General features: G+C 36.5%; 1 protein-coding gene across 3 annotated transcripts in view; it reads right to left on the reverse strand.

The window, feature by feature from the left end:
* The window catches only part of LOC127953111 (NACHT, LRR and PYD domains-containing protein 12-like), a 74,016-nt gene that overhangs the window by 18,795 nt on the left and 35,099 nt on the right, over positions 1 to 20,122 (reverse strand). For 2 of the 3 annotated variants that reach the window (XM_052552008.1, XM_052552009.1), the window contains 4 exons: positions 18,753 to 18,902; positions 18,437 to 18,607; positions 16,106 to 16,279; positions 15,073 to 15,231 (listed from right to left, as the gene is read on the reverse strand). In XM_052552008.1, the coding sequence (XP_052407968.1) occupies positions 15,073 to 15,231; positions 16,106 to 16,279; positions 18,437 to 18,607; positions 18,753 to 18,902 (654 nt within the window). The remainder of the gene's footprint in view (positions 1 to 15,072; positions 15,232 to 16,105; positions 16,280 to 18,436; positions 18,608 to 18,752; positions 18,903 to 20,122) is intronic. The other variant, XM_052552010.1, reaches the window with a different exon arrangement.

A 20,122-nucleotide genomic window follows, 5' to 3' on the forward strand; every position in this document is an offset into this window, starting at 1 on the left:
TATATACGATATTGATCAGAGTATATACAGAACATAAATATGAATGCAATGTAGGGATCGTATGTACATGATGAACCTAGCAATGAAGGATTATATATACATTATGAACAGCAGGAACGTGAGAACGGCGGTAATAAATAAAGTCGAATGAGTGTGCAAAAGTATTGTTGAACGATGTAGGCCTATTATACGCAAAAAAACAGTAGTGCGATGATATTTTTTTGTAGAAATAGTTTACTGTGCTTGTACATTAACAACTTTAGACAGTGTAATAGCTTTAACCATGTGCAGTTTCTTAGCGTAATGCGATGAGAAAGTCTGTAGTTTACAGTTCGCTGCGGCGTGATGAGATCTAGCGAAGTCAAGAAGTCTCGCAATTTTAGGGCGACAGCGTTAGAACAAAACATTTGTCAATGCGGTGTTAGGCTATAGGGTCATTATAAAGTTTTGTATGTTTATTTTCATTTCAACATATTAATGAACGCTGTTACAGATTTTGTCTTAGTAACGCGTAATACGACAGTTTTTGTTAAAAGGTAAAGATATGGGCTGTTTGAGTAACACCGTCGTCTCCGATGCTCGAAGTTTTCACCGCTTACAGGCACCCCACTAACCTAAACCTGTAACTCTATCATAATTATTTTAAATAACTATAAACTTCATGCGTGACGCCTATGTAACTGACTAACATGTATGCTAAACAAAACATTTGCTGTGGTGAAAAAAATGAAGTGAATTAATAGATGTCAGAAACTGCTCGCCTCGCGGTTTTCTTAAAGAAGAGCGGGTTATTTAGACGTGACAGCGATTTATTTATTGAAGTACTGTTTAGAGATGCATACGATGAAAATACCACATCCATGACATCCATGATTTTTAATGTCTAACTTTAGTGTTGTAGATGGGTTTGTATTAAGTGTAACAGTCATAACAGAAGATGGTAAGACTCATTTTAAAAGTCGAGGTAGTGGCTATTATGTGTCTTTGTGACACAGGTAGACCAGAAAAAAGCTCTAAAGTGCATCACAAGCTCAGTTTAAACACTCTCTTGACAATCATTTAATCATCTTGTACTCTATTTTGTTCATGTTTTTGTCTGTTGGCCAAACTCTGAGAATAGTCTTTATCTAAAAAACAATGAAAAAGATACACGGCTGTTGGGACAGATCAACATTAAAAGTTTTCACAATAGTTTAGAAGAGTGGATTTCACTATTAGGTAATTGTTATTCTGATACACATTTCCTGTATAAAAGAGTATAACCTTTTCAGGTGAATGTAGTGCAATCTTATGGATCTTAAACGTAATCACGTTACAACAAGGTGACAGTCCCTCTAGCAAATCCGTCAAAAGTGGACAAAGCAGAAAAATCTCAGCGCACGGTAGATGATAATGCTTACGACCGAAGGGGAGTACGCATAGGCCTACTCTTTAATGTCAAGCGGCAAATGCTGAAACAATGTGAATGTGGTCATCGGCTATATGAACAAGAGCTCTCGATGTTGGGGCGATATTGTCATACATAAAATTCCTATGAACAGGCAGTGTATGTTTGACCGCAGTCTGAGAAAACTGCAAAACAACGTGTCAACAGATCGGTCGACTATCTCTGGTAAAAATAAATAAATGAATTATACATGTTTACGAGTCACACATTGACAATTTTTGTCTTATGTGACCATTACAGCTAAAATCACTGAATTATGAAATGCAAAAGTGTGTACGGTATTTTTCTATAACCGTTACAAAAGTGAGAACGTCGTAGTTCTCAAATGTGTTTGTATTACAACGGTAGCCCATCTAACAAATCTGGAGAAGTGGAGAAGCAAAGATGTTTAGCACATACACACGTACACAAGAGATGTTGCTTTATTTGAATCGAAGAAGATGGCCGTAGGAACTGATAACATTCTTTAATGTCGTTGTGTCGTGTTTTGTCAAAATAATAAAAAAGTTTGGGCAAATGTTTAATAATTTTTCTTAAATGAATAGAATACGCTCACCCCGCTCTCTTTCCCACGCGAGAGTTAGCATGAACTTACAGGAGTCTTAAAACAAAATGTGAATTGTGTCATCCGCTATCCGAACACGATGAGTAAATCTAACGGAGTAATAAAAATATCATTTACAAATCAACATTTAACAAAAAAAAAAAAAAAAAAAAAAATACTTTAACAATTGTATTCTGAATTCTATATGCGTTGTAAACGTTAGTTTTCTTGCTATACTCTCTTTCTTAGTGGTTTGGTCGCTCGAATACACAAAAGGTTATGGATAAAATGTATCTCACAAGAGTGTGGAAACTTTAACGCGCTCAAACGTAAACGAGTGTACCGTTTGATTTGTTTAGGTTGTAATAGTTTAAAGTGTAAAACAGCTAGACTTCATTTTTGCTTCGATGCTTCATGCGATCACACTTTTGGACAGACACAAAGTTGAGCTAAAAGAAATATCTCGAAGAGAAAAACTGTAACTTAATTTCTTAATTTTCATTTATTCCTATTACGATGACGCCGCACAAAGATCGCATAAAAACCTAGGATCCGACAAACAAATTGTGAACGGACCTCCGAAATCTTGATAGGGCTAAATCTCGAGGTGTTAGATGTGAAACACCCTTGACATAATCTGTTGGCATCTACAAAACAGTCAAAGTGTATGTTTTCTGTTCTAGGTAAGAACATTTACACCGAGTGTTATAGGCCGGGTAAATAATTTGAAAATAGTATTTCTGTCGAATGAGAAAAGTTCAGCGTACATTTAAAAAAAAATTCTGATGTAGAAATTATGTTTCAGCCAAACACATCCAAAGAGAAAGAGTTTTCTACTCGTGTGAGAAAAGCACTCGGGTGGATAAATTATATGAAGAGACCATAGACGGTGTGCCTTGCTTTAGTGACACACAATGTGTTTAAACACATTTCAAATTGTGGGTGTAATTATTTTAGTGACTTTAAGCAAGATGTATTTTTGTTATTTTACAGTACGCATACAATCTACAGGATAGAAGGATGGGGATACAGTAAAATACAACTATAAACTTTAAGAAAAGTTAACTTTCATTACACTATTGTAAAGGGATCTTACAGTAGGCTAAATGAAAAGCACTACGTAATAAGGCTGAAGGGCAAACAACTGATGGAAAACACACGTTGGGGGGATACTGTCGGTTAAATATATTGTTTTAAATAAGGATTTAAATACAAAAGTAAGTACTTTTAATACAAAACATATAAAATAGAACTACAGCCTGTTAGATGTACAGGCGGTCATTTCAATATTTTTGCTTTTAAATGGAGATATTTTGGGACGGCTAAGCAGAGGGTCTGCAAATGTCTTTCCTGCTCTGTGTCTGAAAGTACCGTAGATATGTGAAAGGTTTACGACCGTAGCAACGCACATAAATTACATCTCTAGGACGCGTGGGTCTTTCCTGAACCATCTTTAATGGTTGAATACGATCGAGGGTCTTTCTTCTAAAAGATAAAGCAACTTCATCTAAACTTCACAGTCTATACTGTGACAAACAAACGAGCTCCTCAGTATAGATTTAAAGCAAAATCAATATTTTAAGTTTTATTTTTAAAAAACATACAGAAAGACTTTGGCATCATGTTTCATATTGTGTGTGTGTGTGTGTGTGTGAGAGAGAGAGAGAGAGAGAGAGAGAGAGGGAGAGGGAAAGGGAGAGAGAAAGAGTGTGTGTGTGTGTGTGAGAGAGAGAGATAGAGAGAGAGAGAGAGTGTGTGTGTGTGAGAGAGGGGGGGGGGGGGGTGTGTGTGTGTGTGTGTGTGTGTGTGTGTGGGTGTGAGGGAGAGAGAGAGAGAGAGAGATGGTATGAAAACTTTGAAGATGGTGCTAAAAATAAGAACTTTAAAGAATCTAAAGTGATTAATGCATGACGCATCTGATATAATATGATCATATATATGATATGATATAATATGATATAAATAATTTTTTATTATATAATATTATATAAAAATATAAAATATTTTAGGTAATATATATCATCATTTTGTTGAATTAAGAATCAACGGACATCAGATGTACTGGGGGGTACTGATTATTAAAAAAATTACATTAATGTTAGCTTTGAAATAATGTACACCATTCTATGTACACCATTCTATCCATTCTAATGTACACTTAGATCATGCGGTCTGGAACTCCACCCTCGCCTGCGCGGGGTGTGTGTGAAGCAGCCCCTCGGGTCTCACATACATTTCACTACGAGGACCTGTGAGATTCTGTTTATGATTTAATCATTTTTATTTTATTTTTTAAGTCGGATTATTTTATTTTGGGGATATTTCATTCATGTTTGGACATCTCTCACCGGTCTAAAACTGTAAGGGATAATTTTTTATATGTATCATCAGAAATGTTTATTTTATATATATACTATGCTATCACATTTAAAATAAGTTATCTTTTAAAAAAAAGAAGAGTATTGTGTGTTTTATAAGTTTGAATAACTTAAATGTTGAATACCTTTTTTTGTTTAATGAATTGCTTTAGTAGCCCGATGTCATTATATAATTATTTATTTTCATATTCTTTAACCCCTGGAGTCTGAGTGGGTTTTGGGGACTGGAGATATTTTGACACCCCTCAGACGTTGGTGTTTTTCATTATCCTAAAACGTATTAGTGGCTAAAAGTCTGAATATCCCATAATATGTGATCAGCATGATTGTACATGTCTGTAATTTTGAGAAGGCTGCGTTTATTATTAGTTTTTGTTTAAAATATGTTTAAAACGTGTTTGTATATGTTGTATAAGTATTGATTGAATACACGATTAAAAAAAAGTATGATAAAATTATTTGTTTTGGTTTAGTAACATGTCTGTTACTGCGATGTGTTTTATAAAAAGGATGAATACTTGTTTAAAATGTATGTTCCGGTTTAGTAACATGCCGTCATATATAATTTAATATTGTTTAAAATAGAGATAAGTCTCTTTTTAACTTGATATGTCCACGCGTATGTCCGCTTGTTTATATGGTTTATCAGAATACAAATTTGTATAGCGCCGTGGATATTATAGTGATATAACAAGGTACGTGTGGCTTATGATTAAATTTATAGGCTAGTCATAATTCAGATCGCTTAAAAGTGTACGTGCATGCAGCATTTTATTGTATGGTGGTACTGTAGGTGTACGGTTAAAATAAATAATTAAACAGCTTTTTGAAAAAGATATGATATAAAGATGGATATAAAAGGTTTTAAATATAATATAGAAAATGTCTTGCAACAAATAATGTGAAATGAATTTAACTGAATTGTGTCAATGACACGTCCGGGTTCCTCAATAGACCATATTCTTCATTCTGTTCAATTATATATTTTTTCCCCGATCCTGGTAAAATGTATATTTTTTAGTGATGAACAAAACTAATGTAAATGTTTTGTTTTATATTGTTTGTGAATGTATAATGTGTTTATATTCATTAAAAGAAGAAAATAAGACTTGGAGACGAATGTGTGTACACGGGCATTAGAGGGAGAGAGAGGGAGAGAGAGAAAGGGGGTACAAGAGATGCTAGACGCGCACCAGCCGTAATTCATAGGTGAACCGTCAGAAAACTGTCAGAATCGTGGTACTCCCGTGTGAGATACGTTTGGTTTTAATTAAAAATGGCTTTGAAGATATTATGATTGGTTAGTAAATTCCGACGAGTGTGCACTGTGGCGTGCAAACGCAGACGCTGGATCAAAGGTGTGTGAAAATACCTCCTTTCTGCTCTCTAAAAAAAAAACATTGGATCTTGTTTATCTGAAGCAGTCGGTTTCAGTATATTTTTTATACGGTTTAATTTATAACCTTTTTTAAAAGAACAGAATATTTTTTTCAACCTTGGTTAAATCGCTTTACATTATATAAATTATAGAATGTTTTATATATATAAATGTGAAATAATTAAAATGTGTTGTAGATTATATAAATTATATAATGTTTTATATATAAATGTGAAATAATTAAAATGTGTTTTAGATTATATAAATTATATAACTGAAATGTTTTTCAATCTTTAATTGTTTTATATATATAAATTATAGGATGTTTTATATATATAAATGTAGAACACACAGACCCCATTTATACACCGCTCATAAACGTAATGGGAGGGGGAGAAACCGTATAACCACACACACATAACCGTATAACTGTGGTAAACTTCAAACAAACTAACGGTCGATAGGGTAAAACTTTCTGTCAAAACCACATGATCGATGATTGGGGAGTCTTTCATATACCGTTTTAATTTAAAACTAACAGGTCAATAGGGTAAAACTTTCTGTCAAAACCGCATGATCGATGATTGCAAAGGTCATAGGCTAACCCTTGAAGTCGGAAAGTTCCGCCCATCCATCATAAGGTTACCGGAAGTTCAACCTGTCAAAAGGTCAAAGGTCAAAGTCATAAATCATCTTGGCATAAGCTATAGTATAATAACTACTGGGGATGTTGTTGCCCTACTAATGACAGATAAAGTTTATTTTATCAACTGTTACGATCGTCAGCAAGAAACTGGGGAGGCCAAAGTCCGGCAAGGTGATAATAGTGATTGTGTCCCCCTTGGTTACTCTCTTGGAGGATCAGGTTAAGGAGGCAGCAAAACTTCTTTCTTTTTGTGGGAACCAAAGAAGCATGATGTACAAAATAAATATTTTAGGGCTGCCTTCAACTAAAGATTTTTCTGGTCAAAAAGTAGTTTTTCATTTTAAGCATTAGTCAAGTAATCAGACATTTATTAATAAACTTTTTTTAATGAGCCTTTAACTGCCTACCTAATAAGTGCTCAAGCAAAGTAAGCTAATAATTATGAATGTATGAAGAAAAAACACTAAGGAGGCGGCATTAATATTTTAATAATGTATTAATTTACTATTTGCTTTTGGCTTAAGATATGAAGTTGGCGACTGTTATGTGTATCTGTGTGATTAATTATTTCTGAGTCCGTAGGTGGCGTTGTGGAAAGATTTCTTATGTGAGAATTATGTGACATCATCGGGGGTTTTATGTTGAGCTTAGGTTTAACGTATACAGTTGTGTTTTGATATTTGGTATATTTCTTACTGTTCAGTTGCGGGTGGTGTATGTATTTATTTATTAGTTCACGTTTGCTTATTTAATAAGAACTGAGCTAGGGAAGCAGATGTCCAGAAGACTCACCTGTTTTTATTTTTCGGTAGTCAGGTAAGAACTTTACCCCGAGAACAGGTGTAGTTAGGGAACTGTTTTCTTAGTTTCCCTACCCGTGAACTGTTTGTTTTCTTTCTTATAAATATTATTTGTGAATGTTTGATTTTGAATTCTGTTAATTAAATAGAGACGTCTTGGAACTCACATCAGGGGTTGTGATTCTTTGTTATATGTTCGGCCTGTGTCCTTAGAATTTACGAGCCTGGAAATGGTAATGGGCCGTAACATCTGTTCACACTTGAATTTGTTACTTTGTAACTTTGTTAAATCACAGACTTTGATGGGCATTTTTGGGTTGTGTAGTGCTTTATTGTTTTTCTCTTTAACCTGAGATGTTTATAAATCATGTTTGAATTAACAAATTTTATTGCGAATCCGACGCAAGCTGAGTTGTTCCAAATTAATAGGGTTGATCTTATGTAATATAAGATTGCTGCACATTATAAGGTTGGTTTTCATAATACACAGTCCAAACGGGAACTTCAGGTGTTGCTTGTGGATTTGTTGCATAAACAGGGTGTTTTTGGTGTGGAAAAGCTGGTTGATTATCCTTAAACGGATGAGGTTAGTTTAGATCTTGCTTTGCAAGTCAAGAAGTTGGAGTTGCAAGCTAAAGAGCACAATAGAGAGTTGTTGAAAGAAAGAGAAGAATGGGAGCGTCAGAAAGAGAGACGAAGAGAGCGTGAGAGACATGAACTTGAGTTGAAACGGCTTGAGATGGAACAAGCTTGCCGCCTCAAGGTAATCGAGCTGAAAGCTCGTGAAAGGGGTGCCGCGGATGTTTTGGATTTCGATGTGGGTCGCAATATTCGTATGGTTCCTCCTTTTCGAGAAAAAGACGTAGACAAGTTTTTTGCTCTCTTTTGAATGGGTTGCCATCAATCTTAAGTGGCCGAAAACATTTTGTCCCATGTTGTTGCAGTGTGTTCTTGTGGGGAAAGCCCAGGAAGCTTATTCTTCTTTGTCCGTGGAGGAGCTGCTGTTCTTCGAATTTATGAATTGGTTCCTGAGGCTTATCGCCAAAAGTTTCGTTATCATCGAAAAACTGATGAGACCTACATTGAATTCGTTCGTGAGAAAGAGTCAATGTTTGATCGTTGGTGTGCTTCTATGAAAGTAAAAATGTATGAAGAGCTACGTGAACTGATTGTCTTAGAAGAATTTAAAAACTGTTTACCAGAATGCGTTGAAACGTATCTAAATGAGCAGAAAGTTCTCAAATGTTCTGCCACTGCTGCTCTAGCGGATGAATATGTGCTTACACATAAGACTGTGTTTGGTACTGTACAAAATCCTGGTAGCAACAGTCGACGGGTAAAGCACATCTTGGATCGCGCTCCACGTGAGGATAGAGTGGTGGAGAATACTATCAAATCCGTGTCCTCACCCGTTTGTTTCTATTGCTGCATTATTGCTGAGTGCAAAGCACTCAAAAAGAAAAATAGTGTCCCTAAACCGGTAGGTTTATTGATGTCCTCGCCACATTTAGAAGGACTGGAGTCATTAGCTTTACAGGCTGACATGTGTGAAAACAGGGGTATGTCCCGTTCATAATGGACGGATTTGTGTCTTTGGTTGGTAATGCAAATTCACCAGTCAGGGTACTTTGTGACACAGGAGCGGCCCAGAGTTTTATTCTAGAAGGAATATTACCGTTGTCAAATGAGAGCTCTATTGGTTCAAGTGTCTTGGTACAGGGATTTGAGATGGGCTTTGTGAATGTGCCTTTGCACAGAATTGAAATTGAGACCTCCCTTGTTACCGGCCGCGTTGTTGTTGGAGTGCGTCCGTGTCTTCCCGTTCGTGATGTCACATTTATTTTGTGGAATGACTTGGCGGGAGGAAAAGTTTTTGCCAGCCCTGAGGTAACAAATGTTCCTCTTTCCTGTGATAATCCTGATGAATTGGCTCAGAAATTTCCAGAGGTATTTCCTTTGTGTGCTGTAACCCGCGCTATTTCACAGAGACTTAAAGATAAAAGCTTTGATAAATCAGAAGGTGAGTGGGAATTTGATTTGAATAATACGTTCCTCTCGAATTCAGATTTTGGTGAAATGACGTGTTCAAACTCTGTTGATGGTTTAGACCTCGCCATCAAGAAACGAGACGAACATTTCATGGAGCTTGATAAATTGTCTCTGTCACGCGAGCAGCTTATTGTTGAACAGAGGAAAGATGAGAAAATGTCATCCCTCTTTGAAGCTGTTGTTCCTGTTGAGCAACTCGAGTGTGTATCGCAAGGATACTTTGTTGAAGATGGTGTGCTGATGAGGAAGTGGAGACCATCAAATGCTGCTGCTGCTGACGAATGGCAGATGGAGACAAATGTCTTTGGCCCGGCCCCACCAATGCACACTGAACTCTCTCTGTTAAACAGGTAGTAGTTCCTTCCTCATATCGTCCTGAAATCTTGAGACTTGCGCATGACGGTCCGTTCGCCGGTCATTTAGGAGTAAACAAAACATATGATCGTGTGATCCGACATTTTTTCTGGCCTGGCTTAAAAAAAGATGTAGCAAGTTATTGCCGAAGTTGTCATGTGTGTCAAAAGATTGGGAAACCGAATCAAAATATTCCACCTGCTCCGTTATATCCAATTCCAGCCATTGGTGAACCATTTGAGCATGTGATGGTTGACTGTGTAGGTCCCTTGCCTCGAACGAAGTCTGGTAATCAGTACTTATTGATAATAATGTGTACATCTACGCGTTTTCCGGAGGCAATTCCTTTGCGGAAAGTTACTGCACCGGTGATCGTAAAATCACTTCTCAAGTTTTTCTCATTGTTTGGTCTCCCGCGTACTATTCAATCCGACCAAGGTACGAATTTCATGTCGCGTGCGTTTAAACAGGCTCTAGATCAGCTACACATCAAACACTGCACATCAAGTTGTTACCATCCAGAAAGCAAAGGGGCACTCGAACGGTTCCACCAGACTTTAAAATCAATGCTTCGTGCGTTTTGTCTAGAGTTCCAGAAAGACTGGGATGAAGGAGTGCCTATGGTAATGTTTGCAGTGAGGGAGGAAGTATAGGAATCATTAGGTTTTAGTCCGGCCGAGTTAGTGTTTGGTCATACTGTTCGTGGCCCACTAAAGCTGATCAAAGATCATTGGACTAATGATCTGACAACAAACAATGTTCTTTATTATGTTTCAGAGTTCCGTTTGAAACTGCACCGTGCATGTGAGTTAGCCAAAGAAAATGTAAAGATGTCACAACACAGAATGAAAACATGTTTCGATCGTGGTAATAACTTCGTAGTTTTTCTCCTGGTGATAAAGTGCTAGTGCTGTTGCCAGTATCTGGATCTGCTCTGCACGTTATCATGGTCCTTACCAGGTGAAGGAGAAGGTGAGTGAGCTTGATTATGTGATAATGACCTCCGATAGAAAGAAAAAAACTCGTCTGTGTCATATTAACATGCTTAAACCGTACTTTGAGAGACAGCAAGATCTGTCTAGAGCGAAGTCGGCTGTGTTAATAGTTTCACCTACAGATTCTCCGGTGGTCAAAGAGCAGGCGCTGTCCAGTGCTGATCTACCTGTTGATGGGGTGCTGTCCAGTGCTGAACCTTTGCCCTGTTTATTGTTCTCTGATACCTCTGATAGTGCTGCCGTCCTGACCACGCTGGAGGATGATGTTGATTTTCCTTCTACAGAGTTGGTGGCGGGAAGGTTGAGAAATTCGGAGATAATTCAAAATCTTAACTCGTTTCTTTCTCATTTGACTGTTATCGAACGCTCTGACGTGATTAATGTAATTCAGATATATGGTAATCTGTTCTCTGACTTCGCTGGTAGAGCATGATATTGATGTTGGCGATTCAAGGATTATAAAACAGCATGCATATAGGGTGAATCCTGAGAAGAGAGCTCAGTTGAAAAAAGAAGTTACTTTCATGCTCGAAAATAACATCGCTGAGCCAAGTTTTAGCCCTTGGAGTTCACCCTGTTTGCTGGTTAAAAAGTCAGATGGCTTGTTTCGTTTTTGTACTGACTTTTGACGTGTTAATTCTGTAACTAAACCAGATAGCTACCCACTGCCTCATATGGAGGATTGTGTAGATCGTGTTGGAAATGCTGCTTTCGTCACCAAAATTGATCTTTTGAAAGGTTACTGGCAGGTGCCTCTGTCGGATCGCGCAAAAGAAATCTCTGCGTTTGTAACACCGGAACTCACATCAGGGGTTGTGATTCTTTGTTATATGTTCGGCCTGTGTCCTTAGAATTCACGAGCCTGGAAATGGTAATGGGCCATAACAGCGACACTGAGACGACTCGTCATCTCCACAGTAGTGATGTGCCTGTATGTTTTATACAGTTATATAATATGAATATTTGTTTTCCATTTGAACTGGTTCATTTGAAAGTAGACATTTCACTCTCTATATGTTTTTCATATCTGTAAAGCAAATATACACTGAGTTTTGTGCTCAAGTTCACAGAGATCATGTGAACAATTCAGAAAGGGCACCCTGCTTGTTATTGTGAGTGCAAACAAATAAATGTAGAGTCTTCACAAGCTTCTTCTAGTCGACTAATGGTTGGTCGACTATTTCGCCTGTTTCACACCGCAAGCCTGAGCAGTGCGTCACTGCAGCAGCATCAATGCAGCTGCAGATGCGCCAGAGTACTCACACTGGAAGCATTTGCACAGCGTCCCAGCAGTGGCTCCATAGCAACATATTTCTTTACAAAGACAACTATAAAGTTGTCTTGAGGGGTTGGTCAGTTATAAACTTGTCATGAAGTCTTAAAAATTTGTTAAAATGGGGATTCACATGGCATTTAAACTAAACTGGATGACGAGTAATTTCTTACTGCTAAATTCTGAAAAAAAAAACAGAGGTGTTAATTATAGGGCCTAAAAACTCTGCATGTAATAACCTGGAACACTGTCTAAGACTTGATGGCTGCACTGTCAATTCTCCATCATCAGATAGGAACCTAGGTGTGCTATTTGAAAGCAATCTTTCCTTAGAAAGCCACATTTCTAGCATTTGTAAAACTGCATTTTTCCATCTAAAAAAATAAATCTAAATTACGGCCTATGCTCTCAATGTCAATGTTAATCCATGCATTTATGACCTCAAGGTTATATTATTGTAATGCTTTATTGGGTGGTTGTTCTGCATGATTAGTAAACAAACTACAGCTAGTCCAAAATGCAGCAGCAAGAGTTATTACTAGAACCAGGAAGTATGACCATATTAGCCCGGTCCTGTCAACACTACACTGGCTCCCTATCAAATGTCATATAGATTTTAAAATATTGCCTATTACTTATAAAGCCCTGAATGGTTTAGCACCTCGGTATTTGAATGAGCTCCTTTTATATTATAATCCTATACATCCGCTACGTTCTCAAAGCTCAGGCAATTTGATAATACCTAGAATATCAAAATCAACTGCGGGCGGCAGATCCTTTTCCTATTTGGTGCCTAAACTCTGGAATAACCTACCTAACATTGTTCAGGAGGCAGATACACTCTTGCAGTTTAAATCTAGATTAAAGACCCATCTCTTTAACCTGGCTTACACATAACACACTAATATCCAAATCCGTTAAAGGATTTTTAGGCTGCTTTAATTAGGTAAACTGGAACCGGGAACACTTCCCATAACACTCGATGTAGTTGCTACATCATTAGAAGAATGGCATTTATGCTAATATTAGTCTGTTTCTCTCTTATTCCAAGGTCACAGTAGCCACCAGATCGAGTCTGGATCCAGATCAGAGGGTCACTGCAGTCACCCGGATCCAGTACGTATCCAGACCAGATGGTGGATCCCTGAAAGACAGCGGAGACCAGGACAACTAGAACCCCAGATACAGATCCCCTGTAAAGACCTTGTCTCAGATGACCACCAGGACAAGACCACAGGAAACAGATGATTCTTCTGAACAATCTGACTTTGCTGCTGTCACCGATGGAGTTTCGGTTCCTTGCCACTGTCACCTTTGGCTTGCTTAGTTGGGGACACTTCATCTACAGCGATATCGTTGACTTGATTGCAAATAAATGCACAGACACTATTTAAACTGAACTGAAATGAAATCACTGAATTCAATAATGAACTGTCTTTAACTGTCATGTTGCATTATTGACACACTGTTTTCCTAATGAATGTTGTTCAGTTGCTTTGACGCAATGTATTTTGTTTAAAGCGCTATATAAATAAAGGTGACTTGACTTGACTAAATGGTAAACAACAAAAACAGTTCCTGTTGTTTCAGTCAGACTCAAATATAGAACTTGCTGTTCATACAGTTTTTTTTATAATACATACTTTTACGCAGGCACTAACTCAGATATGCACTATAAAACAAGTTATAGCTTGTGTAATTTATGTAAATTACTTGTGATTAAGCTCTGTTTTTGTAAGTGATTGGGAGAAATGTGAACAAATCGTTGGATTATAACTAATTGTGAGGCTAAGGAAAAATGTCAAAATGTTTTAAGTTCTTGTTTATGTAGAACTGAATAAAGTAGGCTAAGCGTTTCTAGCCAATCGCAATCTATAGCTTAATATTTTTCTTAGAACCTGTAAATATGATTTATATATTTTTTTTGTGTCGGTGTTCGTCTTGTGTCCTTATTTGTCATTGTGCCTTGTTGTCCATTTTTGTAACTGAAGACCTGGAGCAATATAATATCCATTCTATTTTAGAAGTGAGAATATTATGTTTAAGTCATTATTTGTTCATAGAAATTTATTAAAAAAAGAAAAGGTGTGTTTCTAACCAAAGTGAACACGCTGAACATTCATAATATTTTTATTAGTCTGAATATTGAACATGTCAGTATGCTTCATGTGCACTTATTGTGTCTATAGCTCCGTTTCTCTAACTGTGGAACTAAAAATAAATAAAGGCTTAAGTATGTCAAGTCAGTCGTAAGTGAAGATGTGTGCAATGTTTACAGAATATAATATTTACAGAAGCTGTCAATAATGAATGAATAATGAATTTATCATGTTTATAGCCTACTTCATTGTAACGTAAGATCCTGAGCAAGATGAACTGTTGATCTGAGTTTGATGAAATGTTTTATGTTACAATGCTCATGCAATTTAAAAGCCTCTATACATATTTTATTATTATTATTATTATTCCCGTTAAAACACACTAGGCATTGTTGTTCTGTGCATTTTTAGCACGTTTTATGGGAAATCATATTTATTTAGTTCATCAAAGGTGTGCTGTCACTTTAATTGGGCATGAACGTTGCAGCAAAAATAGACCTGATGCCAAAACCATCACTGCAGCACTGCTCACGCTATGCTCCTGCTCAACGCTCATGCTCTGCTGCCAGTGTGAATGCACTCAGGGCCTTTATTCTTCACGCTTTACATGTTACCCTTGGGAGATATACGGTGTTAACGTTCACTGTTATACTGATGATACTCATCTCTATATTTATTGATGGCCTGGCGAAACAAACCAATCTGAAAAACTAACGGAATGCAAAAAAAAACTGGATGACGAGTAATTTCTTACTGCTAAATTTTGAAAAAACACAGGAGTTAATTATAGGACCTAAAAACTCTGCATGTAATATCCTAGAACACAGTCTAAGACTTGATGGCTGCTCTGTCAATTCTTCGTCATCAGTTAGGAACCTAGGTTTGCTATTTAATTGTAATCTTTCCTTAGAAAAACACGTTTCTTTCTTCTCCACGAGTCTGGTGACTTGACTTGACTCATTGATTAACATGGACGCCGAAAAAATATATGCGCTGCTCACACGCTGCTCATGCTTGCAGTGTGAAACCGGTGTTAGGAGGCATCCCTAAATAATTACAGATTGTCTCACAATCACAGAAGAGAGGATGATTGTTACTGCTCAACTTACTTGAGTTTGTCCAGATGTTTGAGTGTTTCAGAGAGTTTAACTCCTGAATCTCCTGGGTGATTGTAGCTTAGATCCAGCTCTCTCAGGTGTGAGGGGTTTGAACTCAGAGCTGATGCCAGAGCAGCACAACCATCTGCTGTCACCATACAGCCAGATAATCTACAACAAAAGTCCAATTGTTAAAATAATGTAAAGATTTACAATACAATAGTCAACAGAGCTCTTCAACCGGTGACCAAAGTGGCAAGTCTGTGAGCAACAGTCAGTTATAAAGCTATCTAAATTATTTTAATGAAATCATGAAGCTGTCTGATTTCATGAGATTCTCTGTGCAAAACTCACCAATGAGTTCAAAAGATCTTAGTGGTCATCAGTTACTGCCACCCAACTATATCCAGACCAGAAAGTGTATCTTGTTATGCTCATAGGCCAGCGTTTTACTCAAAAAGTGTGAGACACATAATTTAACCTGTTTGGTTCTTCATGCAGTTGGTCAGTAAACTTTCTGTGTGATCATTACTGAACATTTGCTGAAATACCTGTGAACTCCTCTACTCCAGTAAGCAAATTAATTGAAGCTATCAGATTAAGCTTTTTTTTTTTTTTTTTTTTTTTTAAGAAAAGTTTATTATAACCCAGTTTTTAGTTAAACACTGTAAAGCGCATATTGGTGTTATTTCCTGTTGGGGTTATCTCTTTATTTTCTCTTCTTTTTTTGCAACCTAAAAGCTGTTATTGATATAAATTGAATCAACATTGATCTGACTCGACAGGAATAACTACGTTGACATTAAAAAGCTATCCATTTTTATCCTTTACTATTTATTGCACATATATCTTAACATATATATTTGTGTAAAATAGATAGAAACAGTTATTTACTTTTTTTTATTAAAGATGAAAATGATAAACTATTAATATTTTATTCCACAGCTGCCTTTGCTCATGTTTACCAAGTGTGCCAATATTTGTGGAGGGCACTGTATATACTTAGTAATGCTCTACACAGTGAGTTAAAAAAGCACTTAAATACCTCAGTATGTTGAGTTGACAGTTTGGACTCCTCAGTCCAGCACACAGCAGCTTTATTCCTGTATCCTGAAGATCATTGCGACTCAGGTCTAGCTCTCTCAGTGGGGAGTTTGATGACTGTAGAGCTGAAGCCACAAATTCACAGTGCTGACCAGTGAGATTACAGCTGACCAATCTAAACAAGGTAATGAAACACAACCCATTACATAGGAACTGATTAAATGTAGTGTGTTAATTGTAAAACACTTTATTAGGAGCACTCTATTAAAATATTAAGAAGGGCATCCAAGTACTCTCAAAACAGTATGAATTCCTCATGCCATTAATTCCACAAACACAAATAATCCAAACACATTGCTATAAAATTCTGATCCATGGTGACATGACAACATTATTCAGATTTGTCAGATGTATGTTCATGCTGTGTATCTCTTCTGCAACATGCCAAAGGCGTTCTACTGAATTCCAATCTGGGCAGTGCCAGTGAAGAACAGGGAAGTCATGCTGGCTATTAACTACCAAATAAAATAACTATATATCCATAGATGGATTTTGTATAAATGTTAAGTTTAAATATAAAAATTTTATGAAGAAATATAAAACTAATTGCAAAAATTAAATAAACAACTTTTTAAAATATGAAACTACAACCGCCGGTAGGTGGCAGCAAGTGTCTTAATGAGTGAGTTTAATCAACCAATTAATTTAAAAAGCTGATTAATTCAACTTTGCAAACTACTGTACTTGTAGCCTGATTTAATAATTTGCTGGTCTGTGTATGTCACAGTGTCTGGTCTGTGTATCCCTGGGTGCCCACTAGTGGTCTTACTTCCCCATATAGTCATCCCACTGCAGGTACTACATTTCCCACAAGCCTTTGTCTGCACTCAGCTGTTCCATTTTCATCGTTTTCACCTGTCCATATATACCCTGTTGTTTCTATCATTTTCATGGAGTCCTTGGCTTATGTCACCCTGCTTTTTTGTGTTCCCTGGTGTCTGTTGTGTTCCTTGTTTTGGACTGCTTTTCTGATTTTGACCTTTTGCCTGACTGGATTTATGATTTTTGGATTCCCCTGTTAAAACACTGCTACTGGATCTCCCTGTTTTTTTCGGTGTGTTTCATGACAGAGTAACCCTTTGGAACAAAAGATAGTTTTTCAGAGTTCTGTTGTTTGTTCTATTTACTTTCTGATGGAGTTAAACAGAATTTTGTGTCTGAAAGTTACTCTGTAAGTTGATGTTTATTGTACATTTGAGATCAGGCAGATATTCGTGAGATAAAAAAAAGATAGTTTTTTGTTTGATAGGCTAAGTCCTACATCATAGCCATAGCTATGTTATAAAAACAGATACTCATTATTCTTTTTATTTTTTTTTAAATCATTTTGATGACATTTCTTCCCCACTATGTGTAATGGCAGTAAGATGAGAGAGGGCTCTCAAAACTATTTAGATGATCACATAATTTAGTGTAACATTGATATAGTAATATAGAATCAGAGGATGTATCATTATCTTTCAAAATGTGGGGCTAAATGCTTAATAGAGCTGTTTGAAGTGGCAATTTGATAACAAACCAATTGGTGCAGACATGATTCAATACGTGTTTTCTTCTATGTGAAATAATCATAAATACCATTTTTTGCTCTTTGATTGTGGCCGTGAAGGTTGCAGTTGTATGCTGTAGCCCCGGCTGCCCATTAGGATCTTGCTTGTGCAGTGGAAATGCAGATAATAATTTCTGAATTCTGACTGGCATATAACATACAAATCAAACAAACATAAACTGACAAAGCTGCAGCCCACTCAAAGCCCAATGGTTATAGACCATTAACTTCGATTAACTAAATATGAAGTATTCTGAAATGGTGTTCTGCTCTCCACAATTGCTGTGTGGTTATCTGAGTTACTGTAGCCTTTCTGTCAGCTCAAACCAGTCTGACTATTCTCCATTGGTCTATCCAATCAACAAAGCAAATGAATCCACAGATCTCCCACTCACTGGATAGTTATAATTTCTTAGTAAAAGTGATTTTTTAGTAAAAGACTGTTGTGTGAAAAAGTCTCAGTAAATCAGTAGTTTAAATAAATACTTAAACAAGCCTGCCTGACACCAACAATCATGCCAATGTCAAAATCAGAGGTGATTTTCCAATTCAAACATTATACTATTTAAACATTAACTGACCAACACCAGCAATATTTTATGCACTGTACTTCTGCCACATGCCTGGATGAGTACACAATGGCATGAATATGTAGGTTCACAGGTGTTCCTAATACGTGACACATTATTATTAAAATATTAATGAATCAATGTGAAAGCAAACCTCAGTATGCAGAGTTGACAGTTTGCACTCTTTAGTCCAATCAGCAGCTTTATTCCTGAATCCTGCAGGTCATGTTTACTCAGGTCCAGCTCTCTCAATGGGGAGTTTGATGACTGTAGAGCTGAAGCCACAATTTCACAGTGCTGATCAGAGAGATAACAACCTGTCAGACTGAAAGAAATTGACTTTAGTTAAAAAGGTTGCAGGTATCACATTAGATTGCATGATCTCACAACAGATCACAAAGGTGCGTCAATTAAAAAATATAAATATCAGAAAGGATAAATTTTTTTACCATACATTCAGATCAACTTACTTGAGTTTTTCCAAATGGTTGATTAGCTTCACTCCTGATTCTCCTGGGTGATTGTGGCTCAGATCCAGCTCTTTTAGGTGTGAGGGGTTTGACCTCAGAGCTGATGACAGAGCAGCACAACCATCTGCTGTCACCATACAGCCAGATAATCTACAAAAACAGTAAGTGTTCATTTTATAAAGAGATATATGGTAAAATAACAATCAATACTTTTCAACTGGTGATATATAGGTAAAATCAGTGACATTCATCATTTAACCCTTTGAAGTCGATTAATGCTTAAACGCGTTATGAGGGATTTTCAGCTGAAAACCTTAAAAGAACAATATCCGTTTTTCACATCTCTCTTCATTATCTTCTAATGCGACCACACTCCCGTATATATACTTGTACTAGTTTTCACATAATATGTAAACATTTTACTAGTTAGAATTTTTCCAAACTATAATTCCTGACTAAATGTATAATCAAGTGAAACATTATGAAGTTTCAATAACAATATACACTACCAATCGGAAGCTTGATGTAAATAATATAAATGTAACAAATAAATGTAACTGTAACAAATGACAAACACTAAACAAACAATGCTGTCCTTTCAATTTAACCCCTCCCCCCCAAAAAAATGAAAAAAATATTCTTAGCTCTTTTCAACATTAATAATTATAATAATATTAATAATAACAATAAATGTTTTTTTGTGTAGACAATCAGACAGTCACACAGCTGACTGAAAGGCTCATTATGCAGGTCTTCTCAGGTGTAAATCACAATGATATTCATGATAGCTGATGCCTACTCGCATATTACTTTTTCAAGCAAAAAAGTGCCTCAGAAAATGTAAATCAATATATTGTTTTCTGTGAGTGAGTAAACGATGAAGTCCCAGGAACTAATGTTCCTTATGTGTTTCATGGCCTTATTTAAGTGATTTTACATTTTTAGTTTTTCACTATCCATGCATAACATTTTTTTTTTCTCAAAAACACAATCATTAGAAGATAATGAAGGGAAACGTGAAAAACGGACATCGTGTTGTTTTCATATGGATTACTTCATAACAGAATATTTGTTATTAGCAGCTTTGTTTAGTTCAAAAGTAGACATGTCAGGCTTTCTATAGATATATCTCTCATGTCTTTTCGTTGAGTATTCACTGAGTTACAGTTCATTTTAATGACGCGTTTGTAAATGAAGGACAACTCAGACAAAGGCTGCAGCTGCAGCTTTGTTGTTATTATGTCTGTATACAAAAAGGTAGACCCTTTACAGATTCGATTGATGCATTGCTCTTATCTGTACGATCAAAACTGAAAGTGTAATTTAAGTTATTTTCGGGGTTATCAGGAGAAAATGCGTCATAATGCGTA

Source organism: Carassius gibelio, chromosome B3 (genome assembly GCF_023724105.1).
Source record: "Carassius gibelio isolate Cgi1373 ecotype wild population from Czech Republic chromosome B3, carGib1.2-hapl.c, whole genome shotgun sequence".
NCBI classification, from domain to species: Eukaryota; Metazoa; Chordata; class Actinopteri; order Cypriniformes; family Cyprinidae; genus Carassius; species Carassius gibelio.